Below are 23,028 nucleotides of genomic sequence, written 5' to 3'. Positions count from 1 at the left end.
CAGTGGAAGATGGCAACACCATTGACAACAGTCCATCTGCAACAGGTTTTCACAAGTTCAGAAGAAAGTCCACATAGTGCTAGGCAGGGTATTATTTAAGTAGGAACACCTTTCAAACAGCACCAACTCCAGAAAATTTTCCTTTAAGTAAATTCAGTATCTAGGATACTACTCCATTCCATTGGTTGTTGAAAATGTTTTCAACGCAACAAAGAGATTGTGTGTCAAGATTACAGAAATTGTACATAACCTGCTTATTCTGAAAATGAGTCTTGAAAGCATGTTTCATGTTCACTCTATGCATCTTAAGAATGTGAATGTATCCAAGGGTTTTGTGGTACTGTGAATGAGCTAGTATTAATTAAAATGTTCATCTGCTAACCCCAAGCAGATGACAAAATATAAAGCACCACTGATTATCCAGATTGAGAAGGAGATTAACCACCACGATAACATGCAGCCAATGCCAAAGCAAACAAAGACAATGCACAATTCTTATTGCTAGAGAAAAGTGAATTTCCAATCTAAATGCAAGCTTGCGTATCAAGGACCATATGCTCTTTCAACATCCTTAACTCTTTGGAGAATCTGCACAAGCCAGGCCAAAGAAAGTTTATTCGATTGCTTCAGGTATGAAAAAGAAATTGCATGATGTTGACCTAACCTCACTGCCCGTACTGCCACTGTACTTACAAGTAATATGATTGCAAGTCAAGTTTCCTCTTGGCACAGTCTTGTTTCCTACTGTATAACCAAAGGGCAGAATAGTTCTTGCTTTGCAACAGGCAGTGGTAAGAGGATTTCATGAATTCCTAAAGGCAGTCACTTTTCTCATACCATTTCCTCTTTCAGTCTCACAGATACCAGCACAAGCAAATACAATTGTTTTTCCCCATCATGAAATCTGCAGCATCTCCTCTTTGCTTGGTCCAGCAGGGGCACCGTCGGATGAGGAAGACTGGAGGGGTGCGGGGGAGAGAAAAAGGAGCTTTCAGGAAAGGGAGGAGAGAGAGACCACAAACAGCAAAGAGAGGGAGGAGTCAGACTGAGAAGGGAAGAGTTAGAGAATAAGGAAGGAGGAGGAAAGAGGAAAGCAAACTGAGAAACACCCACAAAAGAGAAGAGGCAGACACAGCACAGAGAATGAAAGACTAAGAGGAAGTTTAGCATACTTAGAAAACATAGCATCTTTGACACAAAAGAACAGGGCATTACTGAAATGAGTTATTTGCTCCCTCTTTTACTATAAGAAGATGTAAATTTTAGAGTTTATGGTTAAACTATTTTTGAAAGAGCAAAATACTTCATGAATTACTGGGTCTTGCAGATTACTTTCCATAGCTATCTGATAGAGAAAGAGCCTTCTCCTGCATAGTGTTCATATGCTGAATGTGGTGCTTTATCTCCTAATTGCAGCCACAGCTTTTAAAGACCATTCAGAATTTTAAAGGATGCATCCAGCTTTGATTAAATGTTTAACATTTTAAACAAAAGCCATGCAATCGCATTTATTCCACAAATGCTTGAAAGCAACTTAAAATCAGCAGCAAGTCACCAAGTGACTTTTCAGCTGAGGGATCAGTACCACCCGGAGAGGAATTTGTTATTTCAGCGTACTGTTAAGTTCTGCGACAAGCAACCCTGGCTGAAGGCACCATGGTACTACATGAGCCACTCAACCTTTAAGCTACATGGATGACCAACACAGCTGAATGTTTGAGGCACGGACTCTGATCTGACAAGACAGGCAAACTTGATTAAAAGAAAGTTACTGAACACTCTTACAAGACAGTAAGAGAACAACCCCTTCTACCCCCAAATCAGATTTACTTACAAGCCTGTAGATTCACTAAAGAGCACGTGGAAGGTGGTGGTGATCAACTTTGAAGTCGAGGTGTTTCAAACCTCAGAAGCGAGGACATCTCGCCAGAGAAGTCCTCTCAAGAATCATCCTCTCATCTACTTTCAAACAAGTTAGTGCAGTGCTGTGTGTCACACAGATACTGGATCACAAACTCCACAGCTATATTCCCCAAAGCCAGAATCACATTCATGGAATCGTTGCCTAGTCAGTGACTTAAACAGGCCATATGTCTCACCTGTAGGCCTCCCCTCAACTTAAGTATATTGTCACAGAAATGACCTCACTCCTGCATATGTGAACGGCACTACGCACAGGAAGTACGGCAAAATTGTGCAGCATGTATCAATATGCGAGGTAGAAGGTTCCAGAAAAACGGTCTTCCAGTATTGGTAAGTGAATAAGCAGACGAAAGTTAGTTAGCATTGAAATAAGATTTCTGTAGATGAATGGACTGCAAGTACGGGAACCACCAATGAAAAGTCCCCATAAAAATAGAGCAAAAAACCCCCCAAACCCCAACAGATTACAGAGGCCAGTGACAACCACAGGAGTCCCAATTTTTTTTTAATTTTATTTAATCAAAGTTAAGACATGGATAAACATAAATACAGCACAGGTACTTCAGATCATTCTTCATATTTGTGTAGACAGACTGATGGATGCAATCCCAATGAAACCTGCAGTCAGTGAAGTGCATACAGCCTTCCCCCCACACACGCAAAAACAAAAACCAAATTTTTAAAAAAACCACACAGACATCTCAGCACACACTCTCATTACAAATGATTCATACATAAATAGGTAGAGGGTGCAAACAAGCTAATATGCGAACATGTATAACCTCTCGTTAATGGGAAAAAAACCAGAAGCAGCCATAATGATTAAAATACATTCAGTTACTGATAACTAGTTGTGCCATACAAGGCATTATCAAAAAAAGGAAATTGTGCTGCAGAGAAAAGCTATATACAACAAGAAAATAAACTGCAAAGTTAACGCATGCATGTTTTACCTGGAAAAGCACAGCCCTCCAATATTTTCTCCATGTTTGTTATAAAAGCCCTCTGCACTCAACTAAAATTAAAATGATCTTAAAGGATAATACTTGTAAAGTTTACTTAAGTCTTCAGCCACAGAAAACTGCAATGAAAATAAATGTTCAGAGTCATTTTCAAAACAAAAAAAACAAAAACAAAAAAATCTATTCATCTGATGACATGCATGATTAAAAGGTCTAGGCAAGATACACTGCTCTACATTCCTGATGACTAAGGAAAAAAGCTCAAGTCAATTTAATCTGCAGATGGTCAGAGGATTTTGTATTCCAAGAGAAGCAGCAGTTCAGATCTTCTGGATCTTTTCCCCAACAACTACAGGATTCTCTTTTCTGATTTTCTCAGCAGCATCAGCTTTGTAATTGTAAGAGCAACTGTGTACATCTGAATAACGGTGCATACCGCAGTAAACGTTTCCACACCGACACTCAAACCCTGTGGACAGAAATATTAGCTTAGACATCTCAGTATTCATAATTATACAGGTTTGTTTTAAATCCTGGATTTGTTCACTAACAATAAATCTCAGTCACCAGCATCAATCAGCCAAGGAGCCTCTGCTGTATAAAGTGTAAGAATCACAAATACTACATTTGTGGAGATCTGCTGCTAGTTTTGTTTGTTTTTGAACCTACACCCCATAGAACTCAAGTTCAATTGGACTCTTTCACCGAACCGCTGCAAAGGCTGGTTAGTGAATGGCAGTGAACTATCATCCGACTCCTCATCTACGCAGACTTCTGAAGGGCAGCATTTGGAATTAAGAATTTCACTTAGAGAAAGCAAGCTGAAAAGCAAAAGGACTACATATAAAGAACTAAACCTAGTAAGAGCCAGCTGAAAGGACCTCTAGCCAAGTTTTATTTCAAATAAGTAATTTCAAGAGATGACTATGCCCCATTTTCCCTTAAGAGAAGAATATTTCAAAGGTCCAAAGACTAAGTCTTTCATTAAGCAAAAAAAAAAAGTCAGTATTTCTTACCAGTAAGTCCAACCTTCTTCCGACACATGAAACAACGATTCTTTTTCTGTTTTGGCTTGTCAAGTGACTTGTCTTGTTCTTCAGGTGTAGGCTCTGCATTCTCTGACACTGAAGCTAATATTAAAAAAAACTAATGAGAACAGTAGAAAGTGTCATCTTTTCCCCTTCTGCTGCCCATGTCATATGATAATCTAAAGCCCATATTGTAAATGTAGGCTCTACAACTTCACTATAACTTCCATCTCTGAGGCGGTATGTACTCAACTGCAGTTTAGAAATAGTTAGTACTACATGACAATGATACTGGAGCTCCCTCCCTTTAAACCTTCAATCTAATTCAAGGAAAAGAATTCACTGAATATTCATACAAACTTTCCAGTACAAAAATACCATAAAGTAGTAACATCTGTGCCCCCCTTTACGTATCAAAGTGTCAAAAACTACCATTTAAGAGTCAGATTTGGCACTGCCAGATTCAGGAGGGGTGGGGGGGAGAAAAACATTCAACAATTCGTGTTTCCTGCCAGCGTTGCTCATCAGTGTCCTAAAGTTTGCTTCTAAGCAGTGCTGCATTTACTGGGATCAGTTAAGTAAAACACTCCTCTCTCCAAATGCTGCATCAACATTATTTTTGCTGAAGACAGCAATACTGAGGACACACAAAACACAGTGTTTCAGAACAATCTCTACCACTGTGATGCTGCTGCTCCCGTACACCAGAAGGGGCTAGTCGTTTCCTAGGGGTGAGATACTATTACCCAAAGATGCACAGAATTATCTGGAGGAAGTACACTATCCAGAAAGCCAGAAGGAGCCAGGGTAAACACTTCTCTCATGTTAAGGATCTCTTTGTTATGGCAGCTTTCAACCTACTTTAATATTCTCCCACATCTGAAAACAGACAGGTTACAGATTGTGTGGAAGAATGCTAATAGGTAACAGTAGTATTTGTCTGACCCAGGTAAAAATAGGAAATGGCAGTTTTTCCTCCAGTACTTGCGCATTTCTTACAGTAACAAAAATGGAAAGCAAGGAAAGCAAGGAAAAATGTAACTTCATTTCAAGAATTGCTAAGAGCCAATCTCTGCCTATCAACTATCACTAGATCACAGCAGGACAAGCTTCCAGGGATAAGGTGCACAGAAGCTAGCGGAAGAAACTATTTGCGGCAAAGACAGCAAAGAATGAAAGCAGCTGGGAGGAGCATCAGTGGAAGCAGAGCTAAACCCAATGCTCTAAAGAAGGGAATACCACAGCAACTCTAGACATTTTTTTTGTGGGGGGGCACACAACACTGCAGGCACCTCTGTGCAGCTGGACTTATTAGGCAGAGACCACCAGATGCAGCAAGGACCATGCAAGTTCTGTGCCAACCGACTACTGCTCTGCTTGATAATTGTTTTTTTTTTCCTGTGCTATCTTGAAATGGATTTTTTTTCTTTTTAAAAGAAAAGGCATTTTGTTCTATACATATTACCTTTTCAGAACATGCACTATGAATGTTTCTAGTGTAAGATTTACAGACTGATAAGCCACAAAACTCAAAAATAAGAAAGTACGAAAACAAGTGGATCCGTAACAGATGATTTTTGTGATTTTAAGACTGGTAAACTTAAGAAAAGGTAAACTTGGAAAAGCAGCCAGTTTGCAATTTATCAAACACATTCAACTTTGTATTAAGCAAAATCAGGGTGTAACGAAATACCTAAACACCAGAAAAGATTTTGCACAAGTGGATAGTGTATATCAAAGGTTAATCTAGCAAGGATAGACTGCTAAACATGGTTTATTAAATTCTTAAAAATGACCATCTATGTCACAAGCAACAGCTTTTGTCCTGAAATTTATAAAAAATTAACAGGTTTGCAAGAGAAAGGTTCAGTAGCTTTTAAATGGCTGTTAAAGGACACATTTCTGAGTGGAAAGATAATATACAAAGGTTTTCAAGATAAGTATAAAAAAAACCTGTAAGGATTAAAAGATGCAAGATAAGTATGAGAACCAGTAAGACTTAATGAAGTGAATTCTTGCAGTGTTATACAGAGCAGACATTCCAGTGTTTATTATTTCATTAAGAAAGCTTTATGCCATGAATTGGCATTTAGCAGCTAATGCTCTCAAGTTCGCATTTCCTCCTGTAGCAAAATCCAGTTACCTCAATATAAGATTTTACAGAAAGCCTTTGTAACTATTAGCCAAATTTAGAAAAACTAGCACTGTTCCCTGTATAACAAGGCTAATACATTCATACTTAAATTTACTTTGTGTACGGCTCACACACTAAAAAAAGATTTAAAAATGTTTAAGGGCTGCTGCTGACTGCAGAACAGAGTGGGAAGGTTCTCTCACTGCTCCCACAAGTCACTTTGCATCTACCGTAGTAACCACAAGTTTTAGATTCTCAATTTGCTTTTGTGCAGAAGCCAGAGAGTTGACTCAAAATCCTCTTTAGTAATCAAATATCACAATCACTAAATCATCTTTGGATGATTAAAAGGTGCTAGCGTTCAGTGCTCCATCTGTAAGCTTGCTGTGACGAACACAATACAAAAGCCAGGTAAAACACAACACCACGCAAGCTTGGAGCTCTCGGGACACACGTTACGACCACTCTTAGTTGCTGTATTTTGCCCAGATTCCAGGAAGCTCCTGCCTGTCATCCTTGAACCGATTCCTTCCTTTCCTCCAGCCCCAGTTCAACATTTAACCGAAGAACAGAAGCACTCAAAGTATCAGTACAAGCTGCTAACTAGCCTAAAAGGAAAAAAGCATGAAGAAACATTCATTTTTCTGGAGGAGACAACCTGGGCTGCCCACTAAGTGTTCACTGTGTTACAGAGCGCATTTTTAGCTGATCAAAATCAGACCCTGGATCTCCCTCTGAAAGCAAAAGCTTTTGCTACTGGTTTGCTTGTGCCAACCCTGCTTGAACTTCAGTGTACTATAGCTGGCCATTAAAAAACAAACAAACAAAAAACCCCCAAAACAACACACACACCTGGGGGATGAAGGGCACCTCAGTCCTTGCATCCCTGCAGGCCCAACACAGAACGATGACAATTTGTCACGAGACTCCTGACTCTTCATCTGTTTTCTCCCCAGTCCCTACCCTAGATGTCTTAGGTTTGTTGCCCCTCTATTCAGGCAGAGCTTCTGAAGGGAAAAGGTCATTCCCATAGACAGATGACTAAAGGGTACATTTACCTTTTAAGTGTATCTGATCAAGCTTAGGAAGAATACCCACGCCTCCAAAGCAATGAAACATTACAGTTGATGCTAAACAGAAGATCACTACTTCCTAACGTTTCAATACCGAACACTGAAGTAATCAGCCAATACATTGTACCTACTAAAGCTGAAACTAGGATATTGCTACATGCTTCCCCCCCCTCCCCCAAAGTGAGCTAAAAATGGTACAGGGGGATTGTTTCAATCTCAAATTAAAAACAGTACAAAGAGAAAAAGCAAGTTTCTTATTAATAGCTCTTAACACTAAGTTTCTATGCAGTTTAAAAAGGCTTCCTTCCTGAATTCTTTCCACTTAGAGAGATCAGACTGGCCTTTCACTAGCACAATCATATGGGAAAACCCTTATTTAAAAAGTGAACATAAAAGACTGAACACATTCCCCTATTTTTATTCAAAAAGCCTTTACCTACATATTCTTGAACTACTTGATTCCCTTTTAGAAGTTCCATTATTGCAGCTGAACTAAAACTAGCAGCTGAAACAAAGCATCCAACATCCTCTAACTACATGAAGTGTCGCCAAACTTTTACAAGTTCCAGTGCAGGGAAAGATATTTCCCCTCCTCATCCCTTATTTTTCAAATTGAGTCTACAGATGAAGATTAGAAAGATAAGGTCCTCACAGACACTTTGGACTGAAAAAAGAAAACTGGATTCAGTTCCTTCAGTCAAGGACTGATAAGGGGATGCAAATACCACAGAGATCAAGGCCTCTCAGATGAAATAGGACTATGTTTAAAAGCATGATTAATTACTAAGGCATCTTCCTTAAAATTAAGCCTATTCTGTGGTCTGGATATTAGGACAATGAAAGCTATACAGTCAACTTAACTATTTAAAATCACTTCATCCGTCGTACAATTTTACTTAAATTCCATGTTAACGGATCGTGATTTTTTTTATCCTAACGTACTAAGGTAAGTTTTCCAAACCAACAAGGAACAAACACTAACAACAGATGCTCCTTGAAATTCTCAGGGGAGAAGGGCGCAGCAGAGGCAGTAAGCCCTGTGAGCAGAAAGCCTCCACTCTCTAACCAGAAAACGGTGCTCCCTATTAAGCCTAAAACATCAGTCATGAGTTTGGAGCCAGCCACTATGACAACAAGGCCTTCAGCTTAGCAGGCTCAGCTCTTGAAACATCTCCCCTGCACACACTGCCACCACCAATTTATCCCATCTAATAGAGAGGGAATGTGGGGAGAAAAGAAGAAATGAGAAACAGATTCCAGTGCTTATTTGCAAAGTATCATTTACTGGACAGCTGAGAATAGCTGCTGGCTTCATTTTTGTATGGAATTTTCAGTGTTTGAAAGAGGCCAGTCAAATACAACTAAGTTTTAAATTGGATTCTCTCCTCAGGTACTTCCAAAGGATGTTTTCCTCAGTGTACCCGCAAAGAGGGTTTCCAGTCATTCCTAAGAAGGCGGTTTATTCATTCATGGCCTCGTCTACATTTTCTCCTCCCTTGCCAGTCTCATCAGCTCAAGCTTTTTTTGAGGTTAAGATCTTCAGAAATCAAAGTAATTATAAGCAACTATTAGAGGATTCAGAGGATCTTCCTCCAACCCCCAGCTGCTTCTGAACTGTTGCAAATCCTAGGAAAGCTAGGAAAGTAGCCTACTTCCAAAACTAAAAGTTACATTTGTATTACAGGATAAGGGCATCTGTACTGGACCTTCCCTTGAAAAATGTATTATGGAATATTCATTTTGTATAAACTTAAATATAAAAAAAGCTGTGAGGTGTGCCAGAGTTTTGACTGATATTCTGTAGGAAAAACCTCAAACAGTAGTAGAAAAGCATGATGCTGGAAGTGATGAATGTTTGGTGACAGAGCTAACATGAAAGTTATTCCTAGTTACACCTACAGAAACTTGGGGAGGGGGTAAAAGTGAAAGACAGATGAGAACAAAACTAATTGATGAAAAGAAAAAGCATACAAAGGAAAAACAACTGCTTAAATCCATAGTATTTAAGTTATTCACATAAAAAGAAGAAAAAGAGCTGTCATTTACCAACAGGAATTAGATATTAGTAGCAGATCACAAACACAAGCTATTTCTTATGAGTATGAACTGGAAATTAAAGTTGAACAGAATCATGTCACTTTAAGCTGCATGAGCAGCCTTTGGAATTGAGCAGAAAGTTCTTAAGTTAGGAAGTTAAAAAAAGAATCCAGTACATAAATTAACAATGTTAATATGCAATGTTAGTATGGATGCACAAAGTAAAATTTTACATAAGATAGTAGGGCATACACTTACCTAAAGAATTTTGTTTTAAAACTGTATCATGCACGTTTCCTCTCTCTCTGGAGCCTTCATGCAGTAAATCAGGACATTCTACATTATTTTCTATGCTTGTATCGTAATCACACTCTGCCTCCAAGTCCCTGGTACTGTCACGAAAGTCTGAAGTATCCATCAACTCCTTTCCAGTGCTGTCTATTGAAACAGTCTTGATAAGGTCCACTGAAGTTGGTGCTATTAGTTCAACAGCATACACTTTAGGTCCAGTTTTCTACGCAAAATTCTGTAGCAACTTAATTGTTTTAATACTAAATTTTTTATGCTTTTGTCAGCAACGACCGAATTGTTTAACTGTTTCAAATAAAAGAAAACTAGGTGAGTGTAAAATCAGGAGACATCATTGAGAAGAACAGCAATTTACCTTTTAGCTTGTTATGCAAGTTGGATGAGTCATTTTTCCAAATATGATAGAACTATACCATATTACATCATTGATTCCATTCTGCAATGTTTAAACACAAACCATTGGAATTTGCAATGTATTAGAAAATCAGGGCAGCTGTTTTGGATCTCAGTAGTTTTCAGGCTCAAAGAGGCAGCATAAAGCCACTTAGTGTCTCTTCCAAAACACTTCAAAGCCACCTGATGGACAAAGTCTCATAAGAAAAAGTACTTTGTCAATTTTCCTGAGTAAGGAGTGGAAAAAATAATGCTTTTATTTGGACAGCAATATCACTCAAAGTAGCTGAGCCACTCATCAATATGGTATAGTTTTAGCCTTATGCTCTTGAGTTGCAAGAGCTCCACAAAGTTTGCCATGGAAGGCAACAGCCCTCCAAAATGTTTTGTTTACCTTTAAAAATCTCCCTGAAATATAAAGTGTAAATCTTAACCTGAATGTTTTTAAGCTCATTAACCCTACAGATGTAAAGTGCCTCTTCACTTGCTTGCAGGCTTGCCAAGAACCAGCCCCATTAGTCCACTGGCCAACAGATAGGGAATCCTGAACAGCTGCTTGTACCTGGGCTGTAACATTGAGTTAAAGGCATAGCTATCCATGAAGCATTCCAAAATGAGTTGGAGAAAGGCTCCAATGCGTAAGAAAAGCTAGACTGTACCTTTATTTTTCTTTCATTTTATGTTATGTTTAATGATTATGTTCATGATATTTAAGAACATTAAACTCTAAAAAGCTCTTAGGCACTATCTAGTGCCTGGGCCTTCTGCAGTGTTTAATACTTACAAGCATTATGACATGATCACTGAATATAAAAATCTGGATTTATTAACGTTCTATAATTTTTTCTATTTCTTTTGCAATGCATAACTTGAGTAAAGATAAAAAACCCAAAGAACATTTAAGAGTTGCTTATCCCTTTATAGCTGTAATTTGTCTGGAGGAACAAACAGCAGAGGACTGTGTGCACACAACTCAAGTTCTGTTTATCTGTCGACTTTAAAAAATAGTCTAAGAAAGTATAATTAAAAATACTATTCAGCCAACTTTTCAAACTTTTCATTTATTGTTATTGTGCTCTGGTAACTTTTGTTCAACAGTAAGTTAAGGGGACTTCTACAAAACACAACTGACTAACTCACTATACAACTACTATAGAACAATTTGCTCCCAAACAGGCATTCCAATGAAGCAGGATTTTTTTTTTTTAAATCAGAATACATAACTGATGAATAAATGAACAAAGTAGACACTTTCTTTTTTCCCCTCCCCTACATTAACTGAAGTAGTATTATAAACTCTTTGGTCCAAGACTAACTCCCACAGTGTGTTTACTTTATTTTTTTCTCCCCTCCCCTTAATGTACATGGCCAGGCAATACTAAATAACTTTGATTCATGTATTTCTACTACACTCTGGCTAGAAGCCTACGATTCAAATGCTGAATGATTTAAAGGAAAAAAGAACTTGAAGAATTTCACAATGCATAACCACTAACTGAAAACACAGTTCAATGAAATCCACCTAGCATCCGTTAAAAGTTGCTTTCTTTACAAACTTACACTTTCAAAGACTGGAAACACTAAATTTCTGATCATTTTCAGTTAAGGGGTAGCACACAATTGCTCTTCAGAAAGAGGGGCTGACCCTGCCACGTCAAGTTACGAATAGGAATTGTACTTCAGAACTCCAATTACTTTGTTCTTCTCAGTTTAGGAATCACTAAAGCACAACAAAAAAAATCATAAGCATGACACAGCTGCAGTACTCTAATATCTGGCATAGGTTGAGCCTTTAAATCCATGTTGTGAAACAAGAATATGGGAACATACCCTTGAAATCAAGGCTTGGAGTTTAGTAACCTATTTCCTCACCGGGAGAACTAACTTTCCAGAGGTAGAAAATTAAGACTACAACTGCATCCAAATGGGTAAGAAGAAACATTCTTCTGAAAATTTGCTGGGGAATGTCTATTCACAGGCCCAAGCCATCTCACAGTACAAGCAAAGATCACTGAAATAAAGCACTCCCCCTTTCTACACCCCTCCCCCCAAAAAAAAAGTAAAAAGACACTAGATGCTGCAAACCTGGAGTTTCAATTTACAGCTAAGTCAAGCAAATAGCATACAAATATAAACAAAGAGACTAATTTTTGCGCTAGATAGAAGATGAAGAATCATAAGACCAACAAGTTCTGGAAGCTTTTGAAGCAGTGAGGAAGAAGATAAAAAAAATATGACAGGGCAGCAGGAAAATCAGCTTATAGAAATTGACTTTATATTCCCTGATACAGACCATGTTTGTCTGCAGTGCAATCTTAATGTGCCAGCTGAGGTTTTCTACTTCTGGGGTCCCCAGTAAGGGACATAACTGCACAGGAGCTGGGTATGCAACACAGCCCGGTTTCTCCACACTGCAGAATGTGGATGAAAGTATACTCAGAGGTATTAACTTAAAAATCTAGCTTGCAAACCTACAAAACTTGAGAAGCACAAGCATTTTAAATATTTGTTCTCTCAGACTGTGTAAGGACAGACATCACTGATCTGTATTAACAGCATGCCTTTGTGCTTTGTCAAAGGCAGCAAGAGCTTTCAGCTCCAGAAAACAAGCTAGATAACCTGTATTAAAACATACGTCTAGAGTACAGATTTTTTTTTTTTTTTTTTTTTTTTTTTTTTAAGAGGAAGCATGCTTCTAATAATTGACATCTCAAAGGCTGGTACAAAAGCACATTAAACCCTTTTCTCTGAGTTTTATCGCTACTGTTTTTGTGACCAACGAGATGGCCCTACTCGGCACGGGTGGTAGCCACAAAGAAAGACTCTTCTATTCCACCCCATAAAGAGGCAAAGCTCAGGTTCAGTGAATATCTGAAAAGCAGAACTTGGATACCAGAGGTACAACTAAAGAACCTACATTTTGCAACTTGAAGTGGAATTATGCATTATCTGTGGAAAACCCAAGCGCCTAGCTTAAGATGAGTCTACAGAAAGAGAACCCTTACCCAGTGAAGTCTTAGTTGTATCAGCAGAAGTAGAGGTGGAATATTGACTTACCTTTAAGCACCTTTTATAATGTCTAAAGATTACAAGCCTGAGCAAATTAGATATATTATCTGGATACTTTTGCATTTTCCTAAGAAATGCTATTAAATACTTTTTGGTTTTAAGCTCTGCAAGCCTGCACATAAGACAATCGCACAGAGGAAAGAACCTTTACGTTGTGCCAGCAATAAGGAATTTGGATCAATATAATTAAAATCACCCAAGCAGAGCCAGATAGTTTCCTGCAAACAACCAGTTTGTGGTTCAATATTTTTATCTTTGAAAATGCGCATTTCAGTGGTTCAAAATACTATACAGGTACCAATAAAGTTGGTAAGTGAAAGGTGTTTCACGTGTAGACTAGAGAATAACACAATTATTATAACAGCTACGTGATAACACACTATCACAAATACATTCATATGCAGCTGTGGTACTTGCCCAAGCTGCTTGCAACTACTCTGAAACCTAATGGATACTCAAAACTCTATTGACATGTGATAGCTGTGGCATAAAGCCTGAACAATACATTTATTCATGCTGTATGTTCCCAACCCCAGTAACACATACATATTATAGCAGATACCAAAATCTATAGCTACATGAAGTTGAAAACTTCCAGTTTATTTGCATATTAAGAGAAGACAAAGTATATCCTTATTTTGCTTTCTTATTTCACAGAATATTTATTTTTGAGAAGAGTCATCTGCTGTACAGGAATATATTAAAAATTGTCAAGTTTCAAAAACATCACCCATATAAGTTTCATCTCTGAAAGCTAGGCACCAACCTTGCAAATCTTCTGTCTCGGGTACTGTTTTGTCCACAGCCGTACTATCCGGTTGGGATGATGCTACAGATTCTGTTAAAAGTGATTGATTTGACACAGGGCTAGCAGGGGGAAATAAAAGAAGAGTTAAGATTTCTTACGAGGGATGTCCAAGTCCTAAGGAGCATTCCTTATAAAAATATATTAGAGTAAGTCTTGACAAGACCACTTAAAAAAATGCTACAGTGTGTCAAAACATTAGAAGATCTGAACTGATAAAAATCTAAACATTTTTAGCATTGAATACATTAAACTGGTTCAGCTACAAAAAGGGGGAAATATATATATATTTTTTGGTAGTTTGGCATGCCATCCTTCCTCGCAGAAGCAACAATGTATTGTACTATATGCAAGGATTTTTATTACATAAATCAGCAAGATAACTGTAGGAGTCAGTTTTGGTGTTCTAGTATACAAACAAGAAAACTACAGCATGTCAATGTTTCCAGAACGCTGGACATCATAATGCACCTTCAGCTGCACACAGAAGCCCTTAGATTTTCACAGTGTAAAGGAGGGATGGCCAAACTTCCCAACCCTATTAGCCATACTGCTAAAAATCACAGCACGGCTGAAAACGTGCAAGATGTGCGCCCTGGACAGCTACGCGAGAGAGGTTCTAGCAAGTCATTCGCAGGCAAAGATTCATCAGCAGCTCTGCTACGGGAGATGACAAAGCTGAGTCCCAAGCTAGAGGTAACACCACTCGTTTGTCTGATTCGTTTCTCCCTTTCCTCTTAGGAATTCACTCTGAATCTGGGAAATTGGACCTTCCAGCAGGCCCTGGACCAGCAAAGCCCTACAAATAGTTCATGACACAGCCAGGGCCCTGGAGCTGTACTCTTAATTCCCAAGAGTTACATGCAACTCTTGAACTGCTGGCTTGCTTACCTACAAAAGTGCACCATCAGTTTAGCAGACATTTCCTCAGGATATCATAATTCTGAGGTACTACCAGAGTTGAACCCCTGCTTTTATTTGGGGGGAGGGAGAAGCAACCCTGACTTTTTGAAATGCGAGTCTGAGAGCAACCATCTACTCCTCTCTTCTGTAAGCAATAATCAAGCTAGCAATCTAGCGGTCAAAGAGATGCCTTTTCTTTTTTACCATGTTACAAAGGTGGCAGGGCAGGGTGGGGGGGAGGGAGGGAGCCAAGGCACTTTAATTGGTTCACCTCTGTGTGCCGACCTGGATGAAAAATCTGCCCCCCATCCCCCCACAGTCCATAACGGCTGTATTAGGGTAAGATATCCACTTTCTACCTCAATTAGAAATCCCAGAATGGAAAGACCAAATACAGTATCAAGCATGGCATGTGGCATTCAGTTCATATGCAGGACCTGAGCATGAGTTAACACCTCTTATAAAAAGCTAAGGAGCAGGAAACAGTCTGATCAGAATCAGTCAACAGTAACTGCTGAAATCCAACTCTACTTACCCATGGCCCACGTTACACTACATTCTTATTTTTAAAAATAAAGTCTGAATTAAAATCAACTACAAGCTATTTTATATAACTATCTATCATCTTTCACTCCAAAGAATTCCAAAGCACAAAAAAAGTTGCTGTTGGTTGTGCATTCTACACTGAAATGCAGCGATTGTCCAATATAAACAAATACTTAACTTTTAAAAATGGAAAGCACTTAGTGAGCCTCCAAGTGATTTACAAGAGGCCACTATGTCTCCTTGAATAATCCAGTTGGAAATAAAATGACTTGTTTTATCAAACTAGAGTTCAGTAGCACAGCTTCTATTAAGATTCAGACATCTTTTCCCTGTTCTAATACTCTCCCACTTTCTGTGAAGCAACTGGTTTGTTATCACATTATCATACATTTATTTATGAGAGTTCTGGTCAAGAGCTTTCTGCCATTTTACAAAAAACTCGAATTTCTAAAAAGGAAAAAGCTCTCCCTTTGTAAATATACAATCAACTGCACATTGAGGAGTCAGAAGATGAGCCAGACAAATCTCTGCAGCACTGTATGAAACTGGCAATGCTGCTATTGGAGGCTAAATTCTAAAGACAAATTTGCATTTGAATGTAAGACGTAGCTAATAGACCAGCTACTACTTACTGCGAGATCTCATGCTTTAAAATCAGCAGTTAAATCTTACATATTATCCTAATCCAGGGCCCAGAACTTAAAAACTTAATTATGCAGAATCAGAGCATACTTAATGTTGATATATGTTTTTAAGTAAAAACACAAAACAACAGTAACAAAGACAGTTTACCTTTGCTGCATAGATGGAGTTGATGTAGAATCTAAAGTTGACTGAGTTTCCTGGGCGCTGCCTTCTGTGCACTGAACCGGTAAGGACTCAGTTATACTACTGACAGAAGTTGCTGGAAGGAAGACACTAATGTAAAATGTGCCACGCTACCTCCTGGGATTGCATAAGTTACACACAGTGTAATTATTCTTCCACCCGCACGTCACCAGCCAGGAAAGGTACTGAACATGTGCTTGCAACCCTTGTTGAATCTCAGCCTGTATCATAATGAAGCATAATTTTGCAAAAAGTATTTATGTTTGGCCATATTTTGATCACGTTGGGCCCCAAGAAGTTCCTCAGCACAAAATTTCAGAACAGGGGCTTTAATAGAGTATTTTCTGCTACTTAAAGCATTCATAGACAGACCTCTCAGCTTAAGCTGCAGCACTGACAGCATTCCTGGTTTTGTAATAAATGAAAATGGATGTACTGTAACATCCTAATGCCACCTTAGAATCAAAGTTGCAGAACCTAGACCCCTAGATTTCATGTAATGAAAGCTACTGTTTCAATATTAAAAGTCTATAGTCAAGGAAGGAAGTCCTCAAAGAAGTGTGACAGGACATTTCCTGGTGCCAGTATTCAGCCAAGCCAGAAGAGACATTTGAGTCTGCAGGGAAGCACTCTCTCACCATCCTTCCCCCAGTACAATATGTTGAAGTTCAAAACATCAAGGTGAAAGACAACAGAAAGGGTTTCTCTTTCTTGGCACTACCATTCCTTTAAAGAGGGAAAAGTCCTCCTAGCTTTTCTAGAAAACTGTGAAAGCAGGAAGACAGCACTTATTTCAATGGGTTGGACAAATCTGCTTTGGAAGAACAACCACAGTACATTGGGCATTGAGCCAAATAAGGAAAAAAGGTCATATCTATATGAAGTTAGTAGAAATTATTCTAAGAAAAAGTTTTGGGGGATAATCCTTTTGCATCAGGCTCCAGTATTTAAATACCTATATTTTAAATGCTTTGACTAACATTCCCCAAGTTAATGTTATCTCTGCACTCCAGCAATTTCATGAAAAAGTGTGTTGGTATAGCATTTCACTGTATTTTTATCTTGGAATTCAAAACACTTCTATTAATACAAAAGGTATCAGCAACAGTTTACTTACTGGCAGATTAATTACAGCATGCTTATATTATGATTTCATCTAAGTTTATTCCATCAGGTAAGATAAATAGAATACAGCAGTTTGTGCTAATGCTCCTAAGCTTTAAAGTGTATTTAGTATTTGGACATGATCAGCAAGCAAGTCTTGCCCTACCATGTCATTTGGTGTTGTTCAAACAGAAGCCAAAGCGAGTGGCATTAATCCAGCACGTTAGTGTTACTTACCAGGAGGGCTAATTCTACCATTACTGTTCTGCCTTTGAAGATGTTCTTTGTAGCACACCGAACACATGCCATTTGTACGAGGGTTTCCATAAAATCCGCAACCAGTGGAACAAAGCATAGGCACTTGGCTACGGTTGGTTTCTTGAGCCATTTTCCCTTCTTCTATAAACCTGAAAATGATACATATGACCTGTTAGGTAGTGGCATAAGACAATCCCTCTTTAATGGTTGCATTTAGAAATGTGGAGGTCCCTATGGCTTGGCAAAAAGATCATCTTCTAGAAGAGACACTGGTGGGTAACTCGGTGCCCTTTCCTAAAAAGGGGCCTATAAATTCTGTCCTATAATATCGATACAGCAGTACGTAGGCCTTGCATAACCCACACAGTCCCTTCCAGCCCCATTTTGTGACCTGTGTACAGCCTAAGTCATTTTTGAAAATGCTGGAAGTTAGCTTACTACTAGAAGTGGGGGAGAGGGGAGGGGACACCTACTCTGAACTCTTCTTGAACCTTGCACTCCTGATACTGCCAACGAGAACCATAAAATGAAAGACAAGCAGGGCAATATGCTTACTTACTGCATAGTAATTATAATTAATAATAGCCACACAAATTCCCAGCTTACTACTTAGCCACTGCGTCATTAGCAAAGGACAACACAGCTATTTACCACAAAACCTGTATTATGATTTTTCACATCCAAAAAGCATGCCATTTCAGTCAAAAACATTGTACTAGGTACATGCACCTCCTCTAATTTTGTGGGAAAGCATACTGAAAATAAGAAATAAAAGATAACATCCTTGTATTTAGTTTTTTTTATAAAACACTATGATTTATTTGTATTTTTATCTTTGGCTTGTACAGATCAATAAACCTTCTTAATAAAATTACCACAAACAACCATCTCCTCCATCATCCTCTGAGCCTTTTAACTATTCTCAAGTGGCCTGACTCATAAATCAAGTTATTGAAATCTGTCACTCAAATTCAGCTGATTCATATGTCAATCAGTGAGACTAAATGAAATTTCTGTATATTTTTCTGAATATTTTCTGGCCATTTTTTGTATGAGTTTTGAAAGACAAAAACTCTTCTCATTAAAGACCAAGTATCTCAATGTATCAATTTTGTTCACAGTAACTTATGTCTACTGTTTTATACTTTTGATTAAAAGAGTCAGGTTGAAACATGAACAATTTTAACTCAAAACAAAGACAAATTTTAACATCAATGGGAGGACAGATGAACAACATTACTGAAAACTGACATTTCAAGTAACAATATATGTTTCAAAAGCAGAGACATGAAAACCCAGAGGGTAAGGGGTTTCAAGACATTTGAATACTTCACCACTTGCCAAGCTATAAAATTTGATTAAACCAGTGAGAAGTACACCAGGGTAAAAAGATCCCTTTTTACATAACTTGTGTTTAAGGCCAAATAAAAGCAAGTTTCTCATTATTTTGTTTTTAGACAAACGGTCTCATCTCCCCTCACACCCACACCTATTGCATTTTGTCGTTTTTATTTCCCCAAGCCCTATGAAATTGATGCCTCAATAGCAAGTCTCCAGGTTGCAAAGCTGACAGCAACGCAGAAATGACAGTCTAGTCTTCTGTTCACAGTAATAAGTTACTCTACTCTAAGGACCAAAAACCATTCAAGATACAAGACAAAGGAGATGTACAGGCAGGAAGATTAAAAACGTCTCTGACAGTATCTTGCTCAGCTTCAACCTGCAGTTAAGCTTATTTCAGCTGTTTGACTGCGCTCCCCCACCCCAATACAGGACCTTTGCTTTTGACATACAAGGTTTCCATTCACCCTTAAACACCAGCTAAATTTGATTTTGCTGAAGTCCTGTACTTTGGCTGAAAGAACACTTTCATTCTCCTCTTTCTCCAGATAGCCCTCTAAGAAGTAACGGCAAACACCACACGTGGGAATTCAGTTCTTACGACGGGCCCAACATTCAGTTAAGCCATTTGAATAGAGTATAAACTGACACAAGTTTTCTGTCTGTGTAACTCGAACCACTTTAAAGATGAAACCTGATGCAAGTCAGCCTTGGCATAGAGTAAGTTTGCAAAACTGATAAAAGCAAAAAACCTCTGGACAGGATTTTTCAACGGCTTGGAGAGATTTGGCGCCACAATGCAAGTATTACCTTTTCTTTTAAAGTTAAGACAGTGGCAGATGGAAAACCTACCAGACTACTTTCAAAAGTTACCTGACCGTACTTCTGTTCAACAGATAGCTCCAATCAACGTGCAGGAATGCAACAAGAGCACCAGTTATTATAAGTTTCCTTATTCCCTGAAACAACTGTTGCTGAAGGGACCAGAAGCTAATGCAATCACAAAATAACAATTTCTAACGTGGATTTAAAAAATAAAATAAAATAATAAAAAGAGTCTGGCCCAATTTAGTAAACAAATTGTGAAAGGTGCACAAAGATGACCAGAAGGAAAACAAGAAAAGCTGGACTGAGTTCCAGCTCAGCCAGTTCCCGAGGTCATTAACTAGTGGATCTAGCCACCAGCCAAAGCCCAAGCCACTGGCACAAGACTCTAGAGCACTTACAGCTCCAAGGGAAGTGCCAGGGATTCTTTGAAGAGTTTTAATAAAGGCTGCCGGAAGTGGAAGATCTTTCATTGGTTGCTAATATGTGGCAAATAAAATGGAGAAGAGTTGGTATCAAACTGACACAGTGTTATTAAGCCAAATGAGAAGAGCTGAACTAACACAACAGCTTCTTGTACTGGGAAGAGGGCAGTCATGTAGATCCCCCCACATCTGGACCCTCACTGACCCAGCTGGTTCCCTCGGCCCTGCAGAAAACTGGCCATCAACACCAGAGAGAGTTTTCTGACAGTTCTGTGAGCTCAACCAGTTCACACAAGAAGGGGGAAGATGAACAGCAGAACTGATGTGATGAGTGGCATGGAAACAGGAGGGACACCAGACATGGACTGCCTGTAAGGTCTATAAGGTCTTTGATGAGATGGTTGAACTGATCTGTCTGGACCATAAAAAAAAAAAGTCACAGAGTGGCAAACTAGTATCATAAGCTTTTGCTCTCAAACTTCTTACTCCCATGCTGCTCCCTCTCTTTTGCTACCATGTACTGACACAGATCAGGGATGCAATGAAAGTTAGAGAATCAACCACTTAATCTTTTGCCAAATTAGTTTTAACACAGACCGATTTCCCCATTTTGGTTTGTCACACATGCTTTTTTTGGCACAAGAGAAGGGCTAGGGTGGGAGGAAAAGCAGCAAGAGACATGTGTGAAACCATTTCTTTCAGCAATAGGCTTCCAGGCTTAAAATGGTACAAAAAACATTATCCAAACCCAAGCACTGCGGATATAAGGGAACAGACATCCAAATGCCGGCAGTCACAATCACTGAACTTCAGACATGCCTCCTGTAAACATCCATCGGTGCGCGAGGGCAAAGCTGGGACGACACAGCACTGTGCCTCGGTGGCATCTCTCCCTCAGCGCTTGGGCATGGCAGGAGTCAAACCGGCAGAAGCGCAGCAGCCCTCCTGCGCCCCGTCTCAGCAAACGGCAATGGCGAGAGATCACTGAACAGATGTTGCTGGGAGGAGGGAGGACCCCTTTCCCCTCAGTTCTTGGCTCAACTTCAGAAGACTTGCTTTAAAAACTGTCCATAATTCCCCATGCAAAAAGATCCATAATATCTCTCAGCCCAACCATCACATAAGCTAGTAATGGTTGGCTGTCACTGAAATTGCACCCTTGAAAGTGCTGTAAAAGGGGTAATCCTGCTCTCACAGCCCCATCTCCTGCTGTGTGCTCCCACCCCTTCCTTTGCTTTAGATCTAGCAGACATGCAGCGAGTCAGATCAGCTTATTCATCAGATGGAAAAATAGGAATATTTATTTTGGTGGATTGGATAGCTTGCTGATCGAACAGAAGACTGACTCTAAAAAAACCCAAAAAACCAAAACTGAAACGCGCTGCAAAGAAAGTAACATGGCTAAGAATAGGACGATGCTTTTTCCTGACAGCTAGACATTAAATGGATGCACTACTGTAAAATACATCTTAAGTGTATACCCTACCTGTAGTTTCAAAACTGGTCTCCTAGCTTGAATTGAGTACAAAAGTCAAAGTAATGTCACAGCTGGACCAAGGCGTTGGGACCAACGTGGGTAGAAACACGTCCTGCTCGGTCTGAAGTGCCACAAAACAAACATGAAACTTATAAAGCTGCTGGAAATATTTCTAGGCCTGCTGTCTCCCACACGACCTGGCCTGGCACCCCCAACTGTACTCGCACAACATTTACAGGGTCATGCCGTTAGTCCGATCACAGACTTGATTCAGCTTAAGGACAAAAAAACTCCAAAAAACTTTACAGTATTTTAGGCATGCTCCCTTGTTTGCTTTATAGTGTACTTGTATAACCAGTTGGACAAGTGCTAATGAGAGGGAAGCGTACTAGAGGAAAGGACGAGAACCTTAAACAGCTCCCCCAGGCCCGACACAACGCCACAACAGCTGCTTTCTGAAGACTTTGGAAGAAACAGCCTCTTTTTGTACTACCTGAAACAAACTGCTGATCTTAAGCAGAAATTATCTCCATGTTTTATTACTACTCAATCAGTTCAATAACAATTAGTCACCAGAAGCTTGCAGAGCCGTGTGCTACCATACTAAAATCCTTCTTCTACCAACCCAAAGGGTGTTTACAGCCTATCCATTTCTCTTACTGTTACACATAGGTGCCTTTGCTGCATGTGAGATTTTGGTGCATCAGGCCTTACAAATGCACGTATATTTTACTGCTGCTGCAGGTCCAACTATTTCCCCTGCACTGGTGCACATCCTCAGAGGGCAAATTTTTCTGTATATCAGGCAACAATCAAAGAACCATATAAAGGACACTCCTGATTCTAAAATTATAAAGAGCTGACATTGTGGAAATGTTAAAACAGGGTAAATTTCTAGACATCAGGTTCTCTGGAAAAAGAGCCATCTCTTCCAACACCCTGCAAAGTAAGTAACAAAATCCTTGTGTAAATCCTTTCCCCATAGGGCAGACATCATGATACTGGATTTATTTATTTATTTTAATTAAAATGTTTATACGCTACTTGTTTCAAATAACCAATACTTTTAGCTTTATAGGCTTCAAATGTTAATCAGTAAGATCAAGTGAGCAGCATTTAGAAGGATTAAACACACATGGTTTAGGAATAATCTCTCTCTTTCTCTCTCTATCAAAAAAAAAAAAAAAAAAAAAAAAATCCCCCACAGAAGTCAACTTTCTCTTCATTTATCTGCCACAAAGAAAAAGGCCTCTTACATTCTAGTTCTCCTCATACTTTCATTTCATTCTAGGATATCCATTCATACGAGATCTACTCTAATCCCACCCTAAAGCGTGTTCCATCACAATTTATGGTGTCTTATTAGAGACTGTCAACACTAAGAAAACAAAGTAGGTGCGCAGCACATGGACAACTGCTATCACATTACCAGCATTTTAAGTTGTGCTGGGGAAAGCAAGCACATCCTCACAGCAGCTATCCCAGCTTCAGCATTCATCAACACACGTAATTTTGTGTTCTGCAAACACTCCCAAAATTCATTACTGGTATGAGACAGATCCCTCCCAAATGCTAATTCTGAAGCAGA

The 23,028-nt window shown here is 39.1% G+C and overlaps 1 protein-coding gene across 7 annotated transcripts in view; it reads right to left on the bottom strand.

Moving 5' to 3' along the window:
* Positions 1-2,411: 2,411 nt before the first annotated feature.
* ZFAND6 (zinc finger AN1-type containing 6) overlaps positions 2,412-23,028 on the bottom strand; it is a 41,256-nt gene continuing 20,639 nt past the window's right edge. For 6 of the 7 annotated variants that reach the window (XM_067305839.1, XM_067305837.1, XM_067305838.1 and 3 more), the window contains 6 exons: positions 17,352-17,521; positions 15,975-16,086; positions 13,695-13,795; positions 9,416-9,634; positions 3,902-4,015; positions 2,412-3,354 (listed from right to left, as the gene is read on the bottom strand). In XM_067305839.1, the coding sequence (XP_067161940.1) occupies positions 3,206-3,354; positions 3,902-4,015; positions 9,416-9,634; positions 13,695-13,795; positions 15,975-16,086; positions 17,352-17,502 (846 nt within the window). In that variant the 5' untranslated portion in view covers positions 17,503-17,521 and the 3' untranslated portion in view covers positions 2,412-3,205. The remainder of the gene's footprint in view (positions 3,355-3,901; positions 4,016-9,415; positions 9,635-13,694; positions 13,796-15,974; positions 16,087-17,351; positions 17,522-23,028) is intronic. The other variant, XM_067305841.1, reaches the window with a different exon arrangement.

This window comes from Apteryx mantelli, chromosome 15, assembly GCF_036417845.1.
Source record: "Apteryx mantelli isolate bAptMan1 chromosome 15, bAptMan1.hap1, whole genome shotgun sequence".
Lineage (NCBI taxonomy): Eukaryota > Metazoa > Chordata > Aves > Apterygiformes > Apterygidae > Apteryx > Apteryx mantelli.
This window is presented reverse-complemented; position numbering and strand designations above follow the sequence as displayed.